The 21,774-nt window shown below is 35.3% G+C and overlaps 1 protein-coding gene across 1 annotated transcript in view; it reads left to right on the top strand.

Annotated features, from left to right (window-relative positions):
- Positions 1-21,774, top strand: part of LOC107706127 (catenin alpha-2-like) — a 440,403-nt gene that overhangs the window by 135,175 nt on the left and 283,454 nt on the right. The window contains exon 7 of the mRNA XM_016509710.1: positions 7,890-8,093. Within this exon, the coding sequence (XP_016365196.1) occupies positions 7,890-8,093 (204 nt within the window). The remainder of the gene's footprint in view (positions 1-7,889; positions 8,094-21,774) is intronic.

Genomic DNA, 21,774 nt, shown 5'->3' with positions numbered 1-21,774 from the left:
TAAAAGTGTTTATTGTAATTGTCTTCCAGTGCAGTTTGTTGCAGCCATGATTCAGCTCATAAAAAAAACATTTATAATATAAGTTGCATTTGCAATGAACAATAAAATATCATTAACATCCATCAGCTGCATAATGCTATTTATTAAAACTGTTTGGTATGTGTGTTGATAAATCTGTCATATAATCAAATTGTAATGATATTTTACAGTGCATTATATTTTCCTAAATTAGCTTTTCGTCCCCTTAAGCTATAATCCTTCCAAAAATGATAATTCTGCCATCATTTACTCCTCTTCACGTCGTTCTAAACCTGTATGCATTTATTTCATCTTCTGAACATAAAATAAGATATTTTGAAGAACGTTTATAAACAGTTTTGATTCCCATTGCATTTTTTGTCCTTACAATGGAGGTCAATGGGAACTGAAACTGCTTAGTTATTCTTCAAAATATCTTCTGTGTTCAACAGAAGAAAATATGTCTTACAGGTTTGGAATGACATGAGGGTGAATAAATGATGACAGCATTTTCATTTTTAGATGGACTATACCTTTAGTCACATTCCATGAATGCTCCATGCTGAGATCAGTTTATTTATTCGGTTTCCTTACAAACCTGTTCTTGGTTCAATAAGTCGGTGAGTTGTTGCCTTAAAAACAATTCATGATCATGTTGTTCGGTTTTGTGAACCAGTTCAACCGATTCACTATGAAGATTTGTCTCGAATGAATGATTTGTTCATGAACTGGACTTTGCTAGTAAAATGAAAGCATTGGCTCCGTGAAGGATAAGTGCGACTCACTCCTCTCTCCCCTTCACTGTGCTTTCAGACTGTCACTCAGACCCTGTGCCTGCAATAAGCACCAAATGGAATAACAATAGGAGCTATTCCCCAGGGGCTCTGTCCTCTGCGCTTTCTCTCTCCTATTCAAACGAGCTGTTTTCCAGAGGCTCCCATGAGTCTTTGTGCCCTTTCAAACCCATTTTTAAAGTCAGCTTTTGTCTCTGTGATTGGAGGTTGCTTTGCGTGACTTATGTTTTCTTTTTTTTTTCTTTTTTTTTGTTCTCCACCCCTCTCAAACGACTTCTGTGGTGTCTTGTTTAGAAGTAAATAAATTAATTAATTAAATAAATCTTTATATATATTTTCAAATGTATTCAAATAGAAAGCAGTTATTTTAAATAGTACAAATATTTCACAATATTACTGCTTTTGCTGTATTTTGGATCAAATAAATGCAGGCTTGGTGAGCAGAAGAGAATACTACAAAAAACATTAAAATATTACTGTTCAAAAACTTTTGACTGGTAGTGGAATCACACACACACACACACACACACACACACACACACGCACGCACGCACGCATGCACACACACACACACACACACACACAATAATAATAATAATAATAATAATAATAATAATAATAATAATAATAATAATAATAATAATAATAATAATAATAATAATAATAATAATAATAATAATAATAATAATAATAATAATAATAATAATAATAATAATAATAATAATAATAAACACACACACACACACAATAATAATAATAATAATAATAATAATAATAATAATAATAAAAGAAGATAAAATTTGTATGCATAAAATGCATAACAAAAGATGGAAATTAAAACTAATAAGTAATAATAAAAGAAAACAATTCAAACAGTTCCTCATGAACTGGTCACTGCTAATTTAAATCTCAAATCTGTATCACCCACATGAGCACCGCAACTTGACGTTTTTCCTAACCTTTTTTTTTTTTATGAGTCTTTTGTGCTATGCAGTGATTTTTCAATTCTATATCTTATGTTTAAGAAAAAAAAAATCTTCTGGAACATTTTTTAATAAATTATTTACTGGCAGCTAAATAATTTCAATCTTAAAAAAATAATAATAAATCCTATTTTAGTAATTCAGCTTTTTAACTTTTTATTTTAGTTTTATAATATTTAATTATTTAATATATTAGCTCAATATTATATCTTTATGTTGACTGTGTGACTCAGCATTCACTGACAGAATGAACATAGAAAGAACAAATGTACACCACAGGATGGATGCAGATATGGTGTCCTGTCGTGAGTGGGTTGCAACTCCTGGATGGCATTGTGAAGCTTTCTCACTATCTGTTTGCTTCTCTCAGACATGTGTTTGTGTCTGTTAGAAAGCTGACATCAATGCTTTTTCCCCACTGTGCCTTGCTCTATCAGGGTAGGGTAATGCTTACTTCCCCATGTGTTTGTTTTGACTTGTGGAACTAACCATAGGCTGCTTTTGTGTGTGTGTGTGTGTGTGTGTGTGTGTGTGTGTTTGTAGATTAATGCATGTATCTCACGGTTTTGAGGTTTGCAAACACATCCTTGAACACATCCTTATGAGATAAAAAAGCTGGGAATTTATATTCTGTGTTTAGCCGCTTACATTTTGCGCGAATAAACCACAGTACAAATTAAAACATTCTTTTGGTTAATGGGTCATGTTAAAATAAATAAATAAATAAATACTTGACATTTACATTCACTTGATCATTTGAATTAAGATTTATACTGAATTATAAAAAACAAAAACAAAAAAAAACATGTTGTACCTTCCAGAACATTTTCATCAATTGAAATGAGACTATAATGCCAATATTGATCTGCATATCTTTCTGAATGTTTTCAATATCAGAAAAGATTTATTTTTAATAATGTCCGTAATTGTTTCAGATCCACCTGAGTGGTTACTGCAGCACATTTCAGCCTGGTTTATTTTGTGAAACTGTCACAATGTAATAACATGACACAACAACACTGATTCTGATTTCACATATAAATAGAGCATTTACATAAATGTCTTACTGGCATGATAACAAGAAAAAAAAGTTGTCATTTAATTTTAAAAGTGAGAGAAAGGATGGAAAATGTAAATGAAATAGAGCACATTGTAACTGTATTGAACCTAAAGGTCTTTGCACACTGTGCCCGAAATTTTCACACGTTAAGAATAAATACGACCTCTCCTTGTGTAGGGATGGGCGATATCTTATCGTTTGCGATATAGCCTACCGGTAAAAATTCTCCCCACGATAAGAATTAGTCTTCCCGCGAAAATAACGATACAGCCTAGTTGTTGACATATTTTGTGGCTTCCAGTATGAAATAGTCATTACATTACATGTATACTTAGTAAAGCTCATAACACCAGGGTACAAATAGGAAAGATAATACTTTTCTCTAAAGAAACAGGATTTTTTTTGTCTCTAAGTGGATTCATAAGATTCCCTGAATTATCATCATTGATCTCGCAATCGCAATAAATACCAGAAATTATCGTGATATATGTTTAAGCCCGTATTGCCCATCCCTATCGTTGTGTCAATCACGTTTACACACTGCCTTCGAAACTTTCATCCGCCATAAAAAAATTTGGATCGGGTTTAATTTTCTCTTTTTCACATTTATAGCAAGCATTTTGACTCAGTGTGCAAGGTTTCTGTGTGTGACGATGACGATGACGAATACGATAAAACGCATACGAAAATGTCAGACTCAGTGTGCAAAGACCTTAAGAGGGAAAAAAAGGAAATGAAAATGAAACAATTAAAATTAAAATATAAAATAGAATAAAATGTAAAATAAAATTAAATATAGTAATAAAATAGTAATAAAAATAAAAAAGTATGTAAAAAATGATATGACGTCTTTAAGGAAATGACTCGTGATTCAATACTGTTAGCTGTTTTTGGCTACTGTGGCATCTATGAGATTGCCTTGACAAAGTTAAAAAAAAAAACATTTTAAATACTGTTTGTCATTCTTTGTTTGCATCAGTTACAGAAATGTGTTTAGTCATGCTTTCTCAGTTTCAGAACAGCTCTTTTACCCTACAGACTGTGAGGACTCAAACTCGAATGCAAGCAAGCGTATGCATGCGGGTGGTGTATATAAACTATTGTGGTGGACAGAAGGCTTGCCAACACATAACACAAACACACGAGACAGACTTCTGATGTGGGCAGTCGCTTTACAGTGATGACAGAAACTTTTTAATAGCTTATCAAATGGAGGGAGTGTTGGTGGCACTGCGATGGAGCAGGTGGTGTTTGTATGACTCAATCAGATGGAGCACCAGCCCTCTCAACCTTGCTGTATGTCTGCACACACACCAGCATTGAATGTAAGACAGTGGTTTGCTGGATTCCAGTCAGAATTAGAGACACCCTAGATAGACACTAGTCATTAATAACCCGCACAGACTAGTCACCAGCCTAGCCAACTTTGTTCGTCACACTCTTTCTGTCCTTTTCACTCTCTCTCTCACCCATGTTTTTCCTCTTTCCCGTCCTCTCGCTCCAAAGCACTTTAGTCACTGTGTAAAAGTAGGTTGCGTTCAATGCACCGCTCTCTCGTTCGCTCCCTCATTATACCGTCCTTGACAAACAACCTGTCACATTGTGTGAGAGGAGTAAGTGGCATTCCCACCCACTTCTAAAACATACACACACACACGCACATACAGTACACTACATAACTGATTGCGTCTGGCCTATCATGATCCATTTTTACAGATGAGTTTGTGTACTCCTCAGCAATCAATCTGGACTAATTATGTTTGCGCAGACAAATTGATGGCACCCTTTCAGAATGACTTTTTGCATTTCACTTCATTTGTCTTTTTAGTGCATATTCTATGTGGTTTGTGTCTTTAGGTATGTGTGGTCATATAGATTTAAGAATTTAGGTATTCTTAGATTTATTGTCCAAAAAAATTTAAAGAACAATTCAAAACTGTAGCGTCAGTAATTGTTAATAAAGATAAAGATTTTTATGTTTTTGCTCATTTTGCTCTTATGCTCACTGCATTTATTTTAAATAAAACCGTAATCTGTGAAATACTTTTACAATATAACATAACTAAAATATAATTTATCCCTGAGATGGCAAAGTTGAATTTTCATTCGTATATATATTTGTTCATAGTTATCACTGAGCAAATATGCCGTGTTTAACTAAAATATATATATATATTTTATATACCGCTGACTTTCTGGAGCTTGCGTCTCCGAAAACATTGAAGCACATTTTCAAACAGACATTATCTTTATTAACAAACTGCATATTTGAAGTCCAAACATGTACATTCTTGCCTAAAAAAACTCTTATAACTACATTCTGTGACACAAAACAGTATTATTTTTAAAATTATAATGGATTTGGGCATCCGCCATGACACTCGCTGTGAGAAATACGGCAACTTCGGCAAGCGGAGTGATACAAATAGTGAAACGGCTGTTGGAGTTCTGGTGGACTCTAATATCACACTCTTATCAGCCAATCAGATTCGAGGACCAGAAAGGACTGTTGTATAAATATATTTGTATGTATTTGTAAGCCCTGCTATCCTTGACCTACAGTATTTTTTCCTATCGAGAAAATCATATAGAGAAGTGTTGTGATAAGGCCAAGATCCAGGCATGATGACGAATGCAATTCCCACAAGCACTGATGAGTTTTTCTTTCTTCAATCATTCTACAAGCATTGCATTAAACTTCTCTTAAGGGCAGCATGACAACAAAATTGGTCTTGTTTATTTGTGGAATAAATGTACCTGGTCTCATTTTGCATGATTCATCAGTGCTTATGAATCGATGCTATTGTAAAGAAAAAAGAAGGCTGAAGGCCATGCAGGTGGAGAAATATTGACCACAAATATGAGCTGGATTTTCAAAATGCAAATCAATTCCTGTTTAATCAAACCAGGTCTCGGCCTTCATTACTTCCTGCTAAATATTGTTTGACTCGAGTACACACTGCATTACAGGAGTCAGATGTGTTGCGAAGGCTGTTTTATGTTGTCTTTAACTAAATCAAATCATAATTGGAATATGTACTCTGCATATGAGTCACACATGATCTAAGTAATCTGTACAAATTGTTTCACAATGGCTTTGGTCCAGCCTGTCGGCATCTGAAAGTTCTGCCAGTCACTTTCCCATCAAACATTTCACACCAGTCTTTGTTTTAGCCCCTCAATCAGGCAGAAGAGGGTGGACCGCAATAGAGCTGGGAACAAACCAATAAATGTCCACATATTTATCACTGAGTCATTGAGATGGCCAAGAGTTCTGCTATTGCTTTTACTTAAGAGTTGATCTCCATGGCAACAGGCTATTATGGGAAAGCTGTCTCTGTCTTTCTCTCTAATTGCGTTGCTGTAAGCTGGCAGTACTGCTGCTAGGTTAGCATACAGTACAAAAACCGCAAACATCATTTCCTGCCTGTGGACATGGCAAATAACAGGAAGTGCATGCTGAGATATAAACAACAAAAGATCTGTGAACTTCTTATTAACCGCAGGTCTGAGTTGCTGAAGTGGCTTTCTGAATATTAGTCTCGAAAGTAAAGGGCACAGACACAAGCCACCTCTGGTTCCTCTAAATTCCACCTCCACTTCATCTGCACCGGCAAAGTCCACAAAATGCAAACTGCTGCCGAAGCCGTATTCATATATAGCCGTAAAACATAATATCGCCACTATCAGTATGGTAATTTTCCCATCCCATCCCTAGAGATCATAAAGCCTGTATTTGGTAGCAACTTTTCATCAATAAAAAGGGAGGCTGTTCTTGAGTCTGCGTCCTGTGTTTAAAAGCCCCATTAAATCACAATGTGGTTGTAACCGAGGCCCTGGATCTCGCCTTGAAGGTCACCTTAGCAGCCTCTGGGTATGGGCTCCAACCGACTGTCTTCAGTGCTTAGCTAATGGAAACTATGGCAAACATCTCACAGCTCTTGTTATCTTCTATCGGCTACACAAAGATCTCTACCATCTGGGGGATTTTTTATTCACAGTTGTGAGACTAAGGCATACAGTATAAGGCAATAATCTAAAGATTGTAATTGGTTGTTTTATACAGTACATCAACAATTAATTTCTATGACTATAGGGTTTAAATATTTTATGCAGCATATACGATTCAGGAGAATATGAGACGGACAATATTTTGGTTTGAAATTGAGATTGCAATTCTCACATGATTGTGAAGAAAAAAAATATATACTGTATCTATATATATTATCATCCAATATTTTGAGGAGGCACTGCCTCCCTTGCCTCCACAGAGGAAATGCCCCTGATATACATATATTCTGGCAATCTGACAAAATTCTCATTTTATTTAAATATATCATGCATAATATTTGTCTTGTTTTATTTTCATTTTTGTACTATATATTTTTTTTCTCATCCAATATTTTGCACTGCCTCCCTTGCCTCTTCAGAGGAAATGCCCCTTATGTATTAGACTACTACACAAAATCACATGATTTACTAGAGATTCTGACAATCTGACAAAATTTTCATTGCTTCAGTCTATTTAAAAAAATACATCAATTTAAATTAATAACAATTTAAAATAAAATGAATTAAGGAGTCAGTGCATTGTTAATAAAGACTTGTTTTGTTATTGGATGAGCGTTTTGAATGAATGTCTTGAATGAATGATTCATGAGAAAAAAAATAGTCACTTTTGTTTTTTCATGACAAGTGTCAGTGAAGCGTGAGCAGTGCATGTTTTGCCGCTGCCCATGTTAATGAATGAGAGTGTATGTAATGTTTTTTTTTTATATACTGATAAAACGTTTTTATATACTGATTGTTGTTTTCTCACAATTACTTCAATGCAAAAGTCTTACAATGCTCTACTATGGCACTTAATTATGTTACATATTTATAAAAAAAATGCAACTGGTGATATTTCTCACAGAGCAAATAATAACAAAGCTGAAGTGATTCCTCCTAAAGCTGTTTATGGCTTTTAATGTTTTAAACTAAAACTAAAAAATTCATAACCCTGGCCATATTTTTTTTTGTTTTCTGTTTCAGAATAAGATCATTTTGGACCCGCTAACATTCAGTGAGGCTCGCTTCAGGCCGTCACTTGAGGAACGTCTGGAGAGCATCATCAGTGGCGCCGCCCTCATGGCCGACTCCTCCTGCACACGTGACGATCGCCGCGAACGCATCGTAGCCGAGTGCAACGCCGTGCGCCAGGCCCTGCAAGACCTGCTGAGCGAGTACATGAACAATGTAAGTCCTGAACAACATTTTCCGCAATGTAAGGTAGCTCAATGACTATACTTTTTAAAGGTTTTAGTTTTTCTGGAAGGTTCTTTTGTTTAGTTTGTTCAAATTGTTTTAAATCAAACTTTATCAAATTGGATTTAGGTTTAGTGACTTTACTTGCCTTTTAAGTGTTGTTTTTATAAAGGTTTTGTGAGGGGACTAATTGATGAGACTTTTTTTCTCCTTTTATTCTTGCACATCCTGCATTGCTTGTGAATCATTCCTAAGACCGGATGGCTAGAAAACATACATTTACCTTCAACAACCATGGTTACAGTAGACATACCTTTCATGGAGTTGACACATACCATATGAATACACATAATATTTCCCAAAGAGTGGTTATTTATTTATCAGTGCTGACATGGAACATGAAGAACTTTCTGCATGGAAAGCTTTAGCGTCATCACATATAGCACACTTTGGCTGTATGAGGTTATATCAGGTTATGTACATTTCTAAAGTTTTAAGCACGGGAACTTCCAGAATGAACTTCCAACATGGCTGAAGCGATATCAAAGCTACACTGTCAGAAATTTCAGTTTGTGTGATGATATGTTGTACTTTTCTCCAGCTGTAGTGTATGGAAAGGCCTGCTCAGCTAAAAAAAAAAAGACAGGATTATTGCTTCCTGACATAAACTGAATTTATTTGCTAGACTTCATAATGTTCATACACTACTGAAATTGAAAGAGGTTTTTGAAGAAGTGTCTTATGCTCACCAGGGCTGCATTTATTTGATCAAAAGCACAGTAAAAGCAGTAATATTCTTATTTCTTTTTAAATATATTTTAAAATGTAGTTGATAAAAATTGAAATTTTAGAAGCCATTATTCCAGTCTTCAGGATTCTTTGATGAATAGATGAAGTTCAAAAGAACAGCATTTATTTGAAATACAAATCTTGTGTAACATTATGTCTTTACTGTCTCTTTTGATCAATTCCTTTGTCAGTGTCTTTGTTTAATACAGCGTCTTTGCTGTATTAATTTCTTTAAAAAAAAACAAAAGTTTGGGGTCAAACCTTTGAACAGTACTGTTTGCATATATATAAGCAACAATTTCTATATTTATCTTCTGACCTTCAGTCATGGATAGATTCTGACTGTTCATCTTGAGAAAGTTCACCAGTTAAAGGGTCTTACTATTCTTTGATAAATCAATACTCTGACATTTCGCCATTCACAAACACTTATTTTAAATGTCTATTGGTGTTTGATATCCTTGACTCAAATGAAACACTTCAAAGCAGATAATCCTATAGAATTATCAAGGTGGTGTGTATGCATATATGTGTGTCCGTGTCAGTTACTTTGAAACAGGTGTCACAAAGCCATTGGCAAGTGTTCTGTAATATTGATCTCTTTGATATCAATGGCGCTGTCTGGCTCTGATGCTATGCAGTAATCAACGGCACCCGGCTATAATCTAATGTATGTTTTTTAGTGCTGGTGTGTTCAAGCACCATACAGGAACAGAGGGATATTAAATACAACCTCTCATTCGATTAGCGATGCCCCTTTAGTCAAAACACTACGCCAGTGGAGATGAATATCACATCAGCACTCCAATTACAAGCTCCTGCTCTGGGAGGGAATGTGTTTGCTTGGCTAGGATGCTCGTTTTATATGAGTTTTAGTCTCTCAAGATATTCATTTTATGTGTGTTTATTTTGGGCATGTTTGTATTTGTGTCTTTGTATTAGGTGTGTGCGATAATGACAAAAATGATATCTCTATATTTTCTGGAATTTTGTCAATAACGATAATTAGGCAATATTTAGTAAGACACTATAGGGCTGTTACCAATAAAAAATAAATCAGTATCAACAACATTTTTCTTTGCATTGCAGACGTGGGACAGTGGCATTGCAGACTGAAGTGGCATTTAGATGCATTTACACAGATTGTTTAATGCAGGACGTTGAATGCATTTAACCTGCAGTTACAAAAAAGTTACAAATGCATAAATAATAAAAATGTTGAATACTGATATTTGAAATGATTTTGGGAAAACAAAGGGAAAATATACTTTAAATAAAAACCTAAAATTGAGTCATTCATTTAACCAATTTGTTCAAACGGCTGATTGATTTGGTAACAAAACACTGTAGTGTGTTACTCAGAGAGGCAAAACAGTTCTGCTGTGGCTTTGTTTGAAACTATTTTCGTTGATGAAATACAGCAAAAACAAGAACTTGTGTCTAAAATGTAAGTCAATCAATATTAACTTCTTGTTTACTGGACTGTTCTAATCAATTTCACATTTACAATTGTGCTGATATTTGAAGAAAAAATACTCTTTGTGTGATATTAACTATATCGGATGATATAAATATAAAATACATATATTCAGGGCATTTTTGCTCCATTATCCTGAATTTTGGAGGAATTGTAAATGTATTTTAATAGGCTACAGTAAATAACGCAGTGAAAGTGTGAACTCTGTGCTCGCACATTAATCTAACTTAAATCATGTAGCATATGTGTACTCTCTGTGTGTGTGTTTTTGTTTGTTTTTTGCGATATACACACAAATGTCAATTCGCATATCGTTTAAACAACAATTACGATAATATCATAGACAATATATATCGCACACCCCTACTTTGTATGGGTTTGTTCATATGAATACTTTTATTAGCACAAATACATTTTCATAATACACATGTTCTATATACTGACATTATGTTTTGCATCCTAGAATCTGCATATTCATAGGCTGATCCTGGTATATAAAGCATTTTTATCATTCATTCATTCATTTTACTAACACAAAAAACAAAAAAAAGTTGTTGTTGTTTTAATTTCAGATACCTTGCTTTTATTGTGGTAATGTGCTATCTAATCTGATCTGATCTCCAAAAATGCACGTTTAAACCTGGCATAGAGTGCATTTGTCATGCCATTATTGTATTGTTTATGTTTTGCGGCTCTTCTGTTGTCACAGCTTTCTAGTCCCTTAGGCTGAATTGCTGTAGTTTCTTAGCTCACTTTAAGGTGATTCATTATTTTTGGTAGTTTCTGCTAGTGCGCTATAGCTGCAGGCATGGAAGTATGTGCTAGCGATCTAAACTAAAGACCAAAGAGATGGCAAAACTTGAAACAGGGCAAATTATTATTTTGTTTTATTGTTTTGTTTTGATATCTCTTTGCTATATGCCAAAACTAAAAAAAAAAAAAAAAATGTATCCCAGCAGATCAGTGATATATTTTATTCTGGTAGAAGAGAACACACGTTTACATGTAAACGTTATTAGCTTCTAGCTTCTGGGAATTATGGGTATAGAGAGGAAGCGAGAAATAGTGTCTGATTTCTACACTGTACACAAAAATTACCATTGGTTCAGTTTCTTCTAAAATCTTTTCAACTTCTGCCACCGTCCTTTGACCTTTTGCTCTAATCGTTCTTCAAGCTCAAGCCTGAACGACTTGTGGAACGGCACGAGCTTGATCAATGTGCTGGTTTGCAATAAATTAAATTGAAGTGACAAGAGAATGTCCATACTTGTCCTGGCTGGTGGTGATCGCTGATTGGTGACACCCGCCCAGACTCCCAGACCACTGCTGAATCATCAGAATTGGCTGATTTAGTTACGGCAGCCCAGACAGGCCAATCTATCAATTGATCAGTTGGAGTAATGCATTGCTGACCTGGGTCAAGGGAGCTCGGGCTTGTGGCTAGAGGTTGAAGGGCTTTGTGGTTGTGGTGGTTCACCTCGCTAGCCTGGCCTGCAGTGCACTAAAGAGGATTTAGGGAGTTGGTTAGCAGAGCTTAATCTTGCACTTAGCGGGACGTGGCATTCCGGCGGTCACACTGCGTTTAAAAAAGATGGATGCCTATATTCTTCGGCTCTCCAGGGGGCTACACAGAAAGACTTGATCAAGAGGCAGGGTCTCCGAACACTCCATCAGCCTAACAGCGCTGCTACCAGCCGCACGAGTGCAGAGCCTGTGCAAACCCAAAGGATTACTTAAGAAGAACTGCAGATCAGCGAATGATAGAGAAGGAAATAGAAACAATGGGATGGATAGATTAGAAGCACTTATGAGATTTGGTGTCACCTCCTACTCCATACTGCAGTACTGGGGGTGGATGAAGATGCTATTTTGTGACTTAATATAAAAAGTTAGGTCACCAGCACTTTATGTGCATCAAATTGCTTGACAAAGCCAATTTTCATTCCTTTCCCACCAATTTTTTGTAAATTTTTTTTTTATTGTCGAATAGGCTTTAATGCTATATCAGCCATGAACCATAATTTGCTACTTACAAGTCTCTTGCTGGTGTTACGTTTAGAGAGTATTTGATTGGAGGAAAAAAAAGTGTAATGCAGGATAAGTCTTCAATATATTTGGTCTATACAGTCTTAGGCATTACAGTTTAAGAAAGACTGTAAATAACGCTCACTTTTAGGAGAACTCTAGCATATCAATAGCTTCAAAGCTGATAGTCCAGTATGGACTACTTGCCACAAAACTAACATGATATCAAGGCTAAAAGCTGTTAAATTTGATTGAACATGAGAGTAGTGTTGTTTCTTAAATTAATTGTTTTGAAGTGTCTTTGAGCAAATCAATTAAGTGAATAAATCAGTGACTCATTCATAAAGACAAGCTGAATTTGGAATACCAACTAGCAAATTACACTTACTTTTTTTCTGAATTCAGTCCAGTTGAATTAATTCCCGAATGAATCAGCATTTTGAACAAATCATTTAAGTGAATGACTCAATGATTTTCTTTGATTTGCCACCTACTGAATAAATAAATGAATAAAGTAATGCACGGTAAAATTATATTATATTATATTATATTATATTATATAAAATTATATTATATTATATTATATTATATTATATTATATTATATTATATTATATTATTTACTAATCTGATTTTTTTTCTTTTTGTAAAATTAGTTGATATCGTAGCTCAGTTTAAGTGCTATACAGTTCAGTTATACAGTTATACAGTTCAGAATGTTCCAGAACTTTTGTTTTATTATTATTTAAATAAAAAAAGGTCTATGGTATACAAAAGTTACAGAATGTTGTGACTTTCTGCCCATCTCCCTAGGATAGCTAATAACAAGCTGTCGTGACACGACACGATAATGTCATGTGACTGCTGGTGCCTCTGCACAGTGTCCTCCCAGCCGCACAAGTGCTTTGATGCCTCGATTTGGCAAGTGCTAGACACCGTCTCACTGGACAAGACCAGTCATTTCAGAGAAAATAACCTACAGCATGCACAAGAAAAAAGCATTTCTTTCGCTCTCACCATCCGTCTCACTCCGTGTGCATCAGTGCAAAGCCTGCCTCTAAAGACACAAACAAAAATACACATGCATATCACACATTCCCCTTCAAGCTTTCAAGCAAAGTCTCCTGCAAACATCTCCTCTGATTTGCTCTCTCTACTTCTGCTAGCATGACTTTCGCTGTTCTATTAGCCTGGCTACAAGAAGGTTGAGTCATCTTGGTTCTTTTCTAGCCTGTCTGAAGTTTGAGGTCTCTTTCATAGCTGTTGGCTACAACTTGTGTTTGTAGCATTTGGAGGTATATGCTGTATGTTTGGCATCTCCTGCGTCCATTACCGATGACTGGAGAGAAACACACAGCGTGATAGTCTGCAGGGAACCTGGACTCATGTGAGCTTTTGTTTTCTGCATCTGAAGAGATCAGTGGGGCTTTAGGTTTTCCAAGATTTTAACTGCGTCTCTACTTGATGGCTCCTGCTGCTTGTTTAACTTTCCCATCTCGATCTTTCCAACCTCATTAGACATCATCTCCTCTTCTTTCTCTTGGTTTCTCCTTGCTGACAAGGTTTCTCCTGGCTTCTTTTGTAGCATCACACATGAAATACTCCACATGACATGATGTGTTTTTTTTTTCTTTGTCCCAAAATAAACAATTTGCAGGGATGCAATCCCCACCCCCATATTTTCATATGGGTTCATAAGGATTTTCATATTTTCCATCCTGAAGTATGACTCACGTAAATCCGAAGAAAACAAATCTGTTGTCAACAAAAGAAAAGGCTTTAAGGTCTCCCAGCGTTTTCCCGCTAAAATAAAATAATGACCTTAATTTCGATGGCACTTTTCATTCAAGGAATTCAGCCAAAAAAATAAAAAATAATAATAATTATTACAAAATAAATATTTTAAATATCCTACTTTATAACGATTAATAAAATGTTTTAATATACATAAAACATAACAAAAATGGAAATTAAATCAATGAATAATAACATAAAATAAAACCGCTATAGTTTAACTTAGAATAAAAAAGACAGCCATAAATATTAGTATTGTAGTATTACTGTTGTTCAGTATACTACTACTACTACTACTACTACTACTAATACTACTACTAATAATAATAATAACAATTTTGCATAATTGCTGCATAGTCATAATCAATAAGGGGGGAAAAAGGTTTTCCTTCGTTTAGTCCTTGGCTGATCACATGCCTGAATTTGTCATCATTTACTCAGTCTCATGTCATTCTAAACTGATGTAACTTTGTTCTGCGGAACATAAAAGAAGATGTATTGAAGAATGCTTCAGCTTTTTTTGTCCATGCAATGAAAGTCGGTGGGCATTTTAAAAAATTTGGTTCCACCAAAAAACAAAAAGTGCATAGTTTGGAGTGGCATATGGCTGAATAAATGATGACAATTTTCATTTTTGGAAGAACTTTCCCTTCAAGGATGCATATGCTCTCATCTGGTTTATCATAACTCTTATATTCTTCATAACCATTCCTCAGGCAGGTGAAGCTGCCATTGTCACAGGTAGCAGACAGAGAGACCTAATTTATGTCGAGCAATCAAGCCACAAGCATTTCTCACAATTAAGCTTTCTCTCCCCTCATGTCAAGCTGACTTAATGTCAAGACTCATATTAGACTGTTACATCAGATCACTATTTCTGAAATTCTCCCAGTGAGATCCTTCTTACCAATGTCAGGTTAGAAGAAATGTCTTAGCTCGTGGCTCATCCTCTGAGTTGGTGCTCTTGTGCTAGATGTCTTTTTTGCTTATAATAAACGTCCTCACTAGACTTGACCTTTCTGAGGTCATCACAAATCAAAGGACCACCTTAGGCATTTCAGGTTTGTTTTTGCAGCGTTCCTCACCCACTTCCTCATCGAGAGCCTCTTTCCAGCCAGATTCCACACTTACGCCCTATTAAGTGGTCTGTATGGAGTGATCCATCAGCCTTTTCCCATAGCGACTTGAATACCCTCCCTTCCATCTGTCAGGCCCTAATGCCCCTGGCTTGTTTTGCTCCACCAATGAGAGACGCATACTTTGTGTATGGCCCCATTCCAAATACACAAGCATAGACTCAGAGCGTAATTTACAAAGCATGCAATCTGCGTTGTTTTAGTGCACAATAGTAGAGATGCCTAATATGTTGGTATACTAATAAGTATAAACTACATTTAAAAGTTTGGAGTCGGAGAAGATTTCTGAAATAATTCCCTTATGCATACCATGGCTGAACTTGCAGTAGACACAATTTAAAATAACCATTTTATTTTTTAGTAGATTTTTAAAAATGTAATTTATTCTTGTCTTATCAATTTGCTGAGAATGTGATATGTATACCTGTATCCCTGTATGTAAAGGATTGAAGATGCTTATTTCCTGCAAAACCATGTTGAAATTAGCTGTGGTGTTGGAAATAGCTATTGAATCACCTCATCTAAAAACACAGTCACTTTTGGAGTTGAAGTTTGTGTTCTTGAGATGTGGAAGGATGAGTTATTTTATTTTATTCAGTCAGTTTTGTTTTAAATGGATGGTTCACTCAAAAACTCATTATTTTCTGACCTCCTGTGTGTCATTGTTTTTTTTATCCCCCTATGAAACACAATGTAGAACTTTCGATCAATATTGACTCTTTTCTATTCAAAGACTGCTCAGAGTGACCTTGGCTTTTTAAAGCTTCAAAAAGGACAAGAAAACCACAAAAGCCTAAAAAAGTTATCTATATCACTCATGCACTTTATTCCAAGCATGAATAAACTTCCAGTAAGCTGCTAATTATTTTTTAATTATTTGCTGAAATATAATTTATTTCTGTAAAGCTGAATTTTCAGCAGGCATTACTACAATCTTCAGTGTCACATGATCCTTGACACATGATCCCCAGAATTCTATGATGAAATTTTAAAAGAACAATATTCATTCATTTATTCATTCATTCATTTTGTAATTTTTGTAACAATGTAAAATTCTTTACTGTCACTTTTGATCAGTTTAATAATTCTTATTGAACAGTGCTGTATGTACAGTATATCGTATGTATGTGTTTATTTATCAGATTGTTCTGTATTGGTTGATATTGGATTTTAAATCTTACAGCGCTGCCGTCATCTAACACACTTAAAATTAATTTTTGAAATGCTAACAATTTAATCATACTGTTAAACTTAATTTTTTTTTTTTATCTCAAAATGAAAATCTGTTTATCATACTGCACATTACAATGCCTAAATTCACTTGTAGCATTTAAAACACTTCATTTTGATTTTGTTTTATTTTAATTATTTGTTTAATTCTTATTTTTCTTATTCTTAGTTTTTTTTTATTATATATTTTAATGTATATGCTTTTAATTAAATTAATATATAGAAATGATCACCTATCAGTATCAGGCAGAATTTAACATAGATACTTTCTTACTCAAAAGTGCCATAACTGCGGGGACAAAATTAAATTTTGACTTTTGTAGATCCTCTGCACCTTCACAAAGACCTCTGAAACCAGTAATGAGAAAAGTAAGAGGACACACAGTTGCAAACTCTCAAAGAGGGACCTTTTATCTCCCAATTTCCTTTACAAGGACTCTTGCCTGCATGCTGGCCTTGACCTTGCTCTGGTAATGCAGGGAGAGAAGGACGCAAACGAGAGATGCATTTCTTTTACATTCTTTTCTGCCTGACGTTTTTCCCAAGCTCTGGCTCTATCTGTGTTAAACTAGACTTGCACTGCCGGTGACTACTGTCCCTCTCTCCCCCCCTCCCCAAAAGAGAGGTTTGCAGGTTAGAAAACAAAATTGGTCTCCATATATATAGTCAAAGGGCTTTAGTTAACACCACTATGCAAGATAATTCAGGCAGGGTATGGACTTTATAATTTCCCAACATTTTCATTAATTTGCTCCTCATGTTTGCTGCCTGCAGTAATCAGGGGAATGAAATGGGGCTCAGAATGATGATAAATCACTCGGTGGCCATGTTTTCTGTGGTGCTGCTTCATTACTGAATGGTGATGAGAGTGAAAATAGTCTTCACATTGCTTTGTGAGTCAGGGGAGGGAGGATTTTGTGTGTGTGTGTGTGTGTGTGTGTGTGTGTGGGAGATGTGTCATTTTCTACCCTCTTGCCAGCTGTCATTTTCTTATTTTTCTTTTTTCTTTTTTTCTTTTTGAGCATACTCATGTCTACTTAAAATTTCAGAGTTTTGCTCTGTCTGTGTGCATTGAAAATATTTTGTGTGGGCATGTGTTAGTATGTGGAGGTCTTCTTATTCTCTGTCTTTTGTTCAACCTGTTTTGTTTTTTTAGTTTTTTTTTATTTGTTATATTTGTTTTCTCCAGGCTGAACGAGCATCTCACTCATTTCATTTTGGGGTTGTTTGTTTTGGTTTGAGCCTGCCCATGCATTTTTGTGTCTGGTTGTGTATCAGTCTTGGGGATAGCAGGGTTTAAAGGCCTGACTGTGAATCCGAACTGGGCAAAATCAATCTTGCTATGGTGCCTTTCTTTGTGTATTTTTTCATCTGAATGACTCACTGGTCATTCAGCTGTTTTCTTGTTGCCAGTATCAATTTGCTGAGAATGTGATATGTATACCTGTATCCCTGTATGTAAAGGATTGAAGATGCTCATTTCCTGCAAAACCATGTTGAAATTAGCTGTGGTGTTGGAAATAGCTATTGAATCACCTCATCTAAAAACACAGTCACTTTTGGAGTTGAAGTTTGTGTTCTTGAGATGTGGAAGGATGAGTTATTTTATTTTATTCAGTCAGTTTTGTTTTAAATGGATGGTTCACTCAAAAACTCATTATTTTCTGACCTCCTGTGTGTCATTGTTTTTTTTATCCCCCTATGAAACACAATGTAGAACTTTCGATCAATATTGACTCTTTTCTATTCAAAGACTGCTCAGAGTGACCTTGGCTTTTTAAAGCTTCAAAAAGGACAAGAAAACCACAAAAGCCTAAAAAAGTTATCTATATCACTCATGCACTTTATTCCAAGCATGAATAAACTTCCAGTAAGCTGCTAATTATTTTCATGCTCATGTCATTCCAAACCCGTAAGACCTTCACTCATCTTCGGAACACAAATGAAGATATTTTTGATGAAATCTGAGAGCTCTCTGACCCTCCCATAGACAGCAAGGGTACTACCACGGTCAAGACACAGAAACATTGTAAGAACATTGTTAAAATAGTCCATGTGACATCAGTGGTTCAACCATAATTTTACGAAGCTACGATAATACTTTTTGTGCGCAAAGAAACAAAAATAACAACTTTATTGAACAATTCGTCACCCTGGCACCATATCATGACGTATGCCTGTGCTTTGATCTGAACGTAAACAATGTATGCTGTTCTGTGTCAGCAGCACCACGCGGAAACGTTGTTTTCATTCAGATCAAAACGTAAACAACATAAACAACGTATCTACGCTGTGCTGCTGACACAGAACAGCATACGTTGTTTACGTTCAGATCAAAGCATGCGCATACCTCGTGATACTCTCCAAAATGGCTCCAGGGTGATGCGGAGGAGACAAATTGTTGAATAAAGTCGTTATTTTTGTTTTCTTTGTGCACAAAAGTATTCTCGTAGCTTCGTAAAATTACGGTTGAACCACTGATGCCACATGGATTATTTTAATGATGTCCTTGCTATGTTTCTGGACCTTGATTGTGGTAGGATCCTTGCTGTCTATAGGAGGGACAGGGAGCTCTCAGAATTTATCAAAAATATCTTAATTTGTGTTCCGAAGATGAACGAAGGTATTATGGGTTTGGAACAATATGAGGGAGAGTAATTAATGACAGAATTTTCATTTTTTTGGTGAACTATCCCTTTAAGTCTGAATACCATTATAAAAGGGGAGTTTATTCTGTGTTCTTTCTATTGTATTTTTATCTCATATATTTTTACTTTTGTCAGGTCGGTCGATATGCCTGAGTGTCATTTGAACAGTTAGTCCTGTTCAGTGTGATGACGCATGACAGGTCAACATGTCTGGTTCACTCTTAGTCATGCACATTCCTGTCTTTAAATAATCACTTGTGTGAAAAGCTTCAGCCTCTCTCGAAAAGTCTCAGCGTCCATCCGGTGAATTAGCTTTCTGCTCCGGCTTGACGTCAACATTCCCTCGGCATCCTTATTGCATGCTTCTTTTAATAAAGTCAGGAAACTGCTGTCTGCCAACAGTCATGCTCGCTTTCAATTAAGGATGTTTCAGAGGCATCGGGCCGTGAATCAGAACACCCGCCACTCGAGCAGGTCCCGAGATGCTGACGTCAATGTATGCGAATGCGCGTCCGTGCCGCAAGGCCACGCCATTCTCCACCAAGGTGATGCAGCCCCCCCCTAAGAGCCGTTTGTGGTGAGAGCAGCTAAAGCGATTGACATTGATAGGTGGATGGAGCTGTGGAATCAAGTGTAATTGCATTAAACGGGCAGACATGGATCTGACGAGCAGGGCTCTAACTATGTTAGCACGCTACATATGTTAGCGTTATGAATGCAGGGGTGAACTCGGTTGGGTGATGGAGCATGCAGTTCATCCTGCGGGTGGAGAAGTGCATGCTGGGCTGTAGGGGTAAACCATGTGGAACCGTTCAATCAGAAATCAGAGTGAAAGAGCGGGAGGAATGTGGAGAGAGAACATTGGAGAATAAAGGAGATGTTTAGAAGAACGCTGACTTATGGGCCTGCCGCTTGCCTTTAGACAAGAATCAATTCGAATCAATGGCCTTTAGACAAGAATCAATAATTGGGGTTTATTGCTACTGTTATTATTCTCATTGTTGTCAGCTGTTTTTTTGTTGCCCCTTAGTAGGTTAGTAATGATAATGCACACATAAACTGAGTTGACATGTCATTTGACTTAATTGCAGTCACTTATTTGCTTTTACTCGCCTATGTGTGCTTTTGTATTGTAAAATCAAAAGCATTTGTCTGCATCAGTGATTGACAATCACTTGATTTCACTTTGAATCAGCTTCGTTAAACTTATACAACAGACATTTTGGTTTAAAAGAGCCCCTTTTTATTTTGTATTAGGTTAAACTTGTTATATATGATTTTTGCATGTATAAAGGATCAGCAAAAAAAGTTTTATTTTTATTTTATTGTTTATTTATTTTTTTATTAATGGCATACCACTTTATTTATTTATTTATTTACTTTTTCTTCTATGTTATTTGTTTTGTTGAAACAACAACATAATATGTAAGAGTTTGCAATATATATATTTTAATTTTATATTAGATTGTGTTTTGTTATGTCTAGTTTTGTTTCAACAAAAGAAACAAATAACAGAAATAATAATAATAATAATAATAATAATAATTAGAGCCGAAATAATGGACATATTTTTGTTTTCTTCTGCGTTGTTTGTTTAGTTTTATTGAAACCAATCAACTAAATAATATATGTTTGGAATTTATACTACTACTACTACTACTACTAAATAATAATAATAATAATAATAATAATAATGGACATATTTTTGTTTTCTTCTGTGTTGTTTGTTTAGTTTTATTGAAACTAAACAACTAAATAATATATGTTTGGAATGTATACTACTACTACTACTAATTATTATTATTATTATTATTATATACAAATATAAAAGTTTGGAATTTAGTAGTTTGCGTGGATGACACCCCAATTTCCATCTCATCAAATTTTTCAGCCAGTCAAACCATAATCAAACTAAATTCACTTATAAAATAAAAGCTTCTGTATTTCTCAGACTGCCTTAGTTTTAATGAAAGCTCTTGGTGAGTCTGTTATTTTTTACCCATAGTATTGATTTTTTATTTTTTTTAGGATAGAAGTGAGTCATTGTACTGATGACAATTTTAATTATATTAAAGGGGTCATATGATGCGATTTAAATTTTTTCCTTTCTCTTTGAAGTGTTACAAGCTCTTAGAGCATAAAGAAGATCTGTAAAGTTGCAAAGACTAAAGTCTCAAATCCAAAGAGATATTCTTTATAAAAGTTAAGAGTCAACCACGCCTACACTGTAAAAAATGATATGATGAAAAAGCCATGACAACTTATGTTTTTAAGTGACTTTAACTCATAAAAATAATTCAAGCAATTTCAACTTTTTTTTATAAGTTATACTAGATTCAACTTGATTTTTTAAGTCAGTTTAATGTTACTGAAATTCAAAGAGCCCAATTTAGTTCAGTGAACTTAAAGGCAGAGTAAGTGATTTCTGGTAGCCAATGTTGATATTTGAAATCACCAAAACAAACACGCCCCTACCCCAAAAGGGTCTTGCCCCTATTTTGATAGCTCCGCCCCACATATACATACGCAACCCAGGCAACGATTAGTTCTGTGAAACAAAGCAAAACCAATATT

The sequence above is a fragment of the Sinocyclocheilus rhinocerous genome, unplaced genomic scaffold (assembly GCF_001515625.1).
Source record: "Sinocyclocheilus rhinocerous isolate Xijiao unplaced genomic scaffold, SAMN03320098_v1.1 scaffold3309, whole genome shotgun sequence".
Taxonomy (NCBI): Eukaryota; Metazoa; Chordata; class Actinopteri; order Cypriniformes; family Cyprinidae; genus Sinocyclocheilus; species Sinocyclocheilus rhinocerous.
Note: the sequence above shows the minus strand (reverse complement) of the source record. Positions and strands in the feature narration are given on the sequence as shown.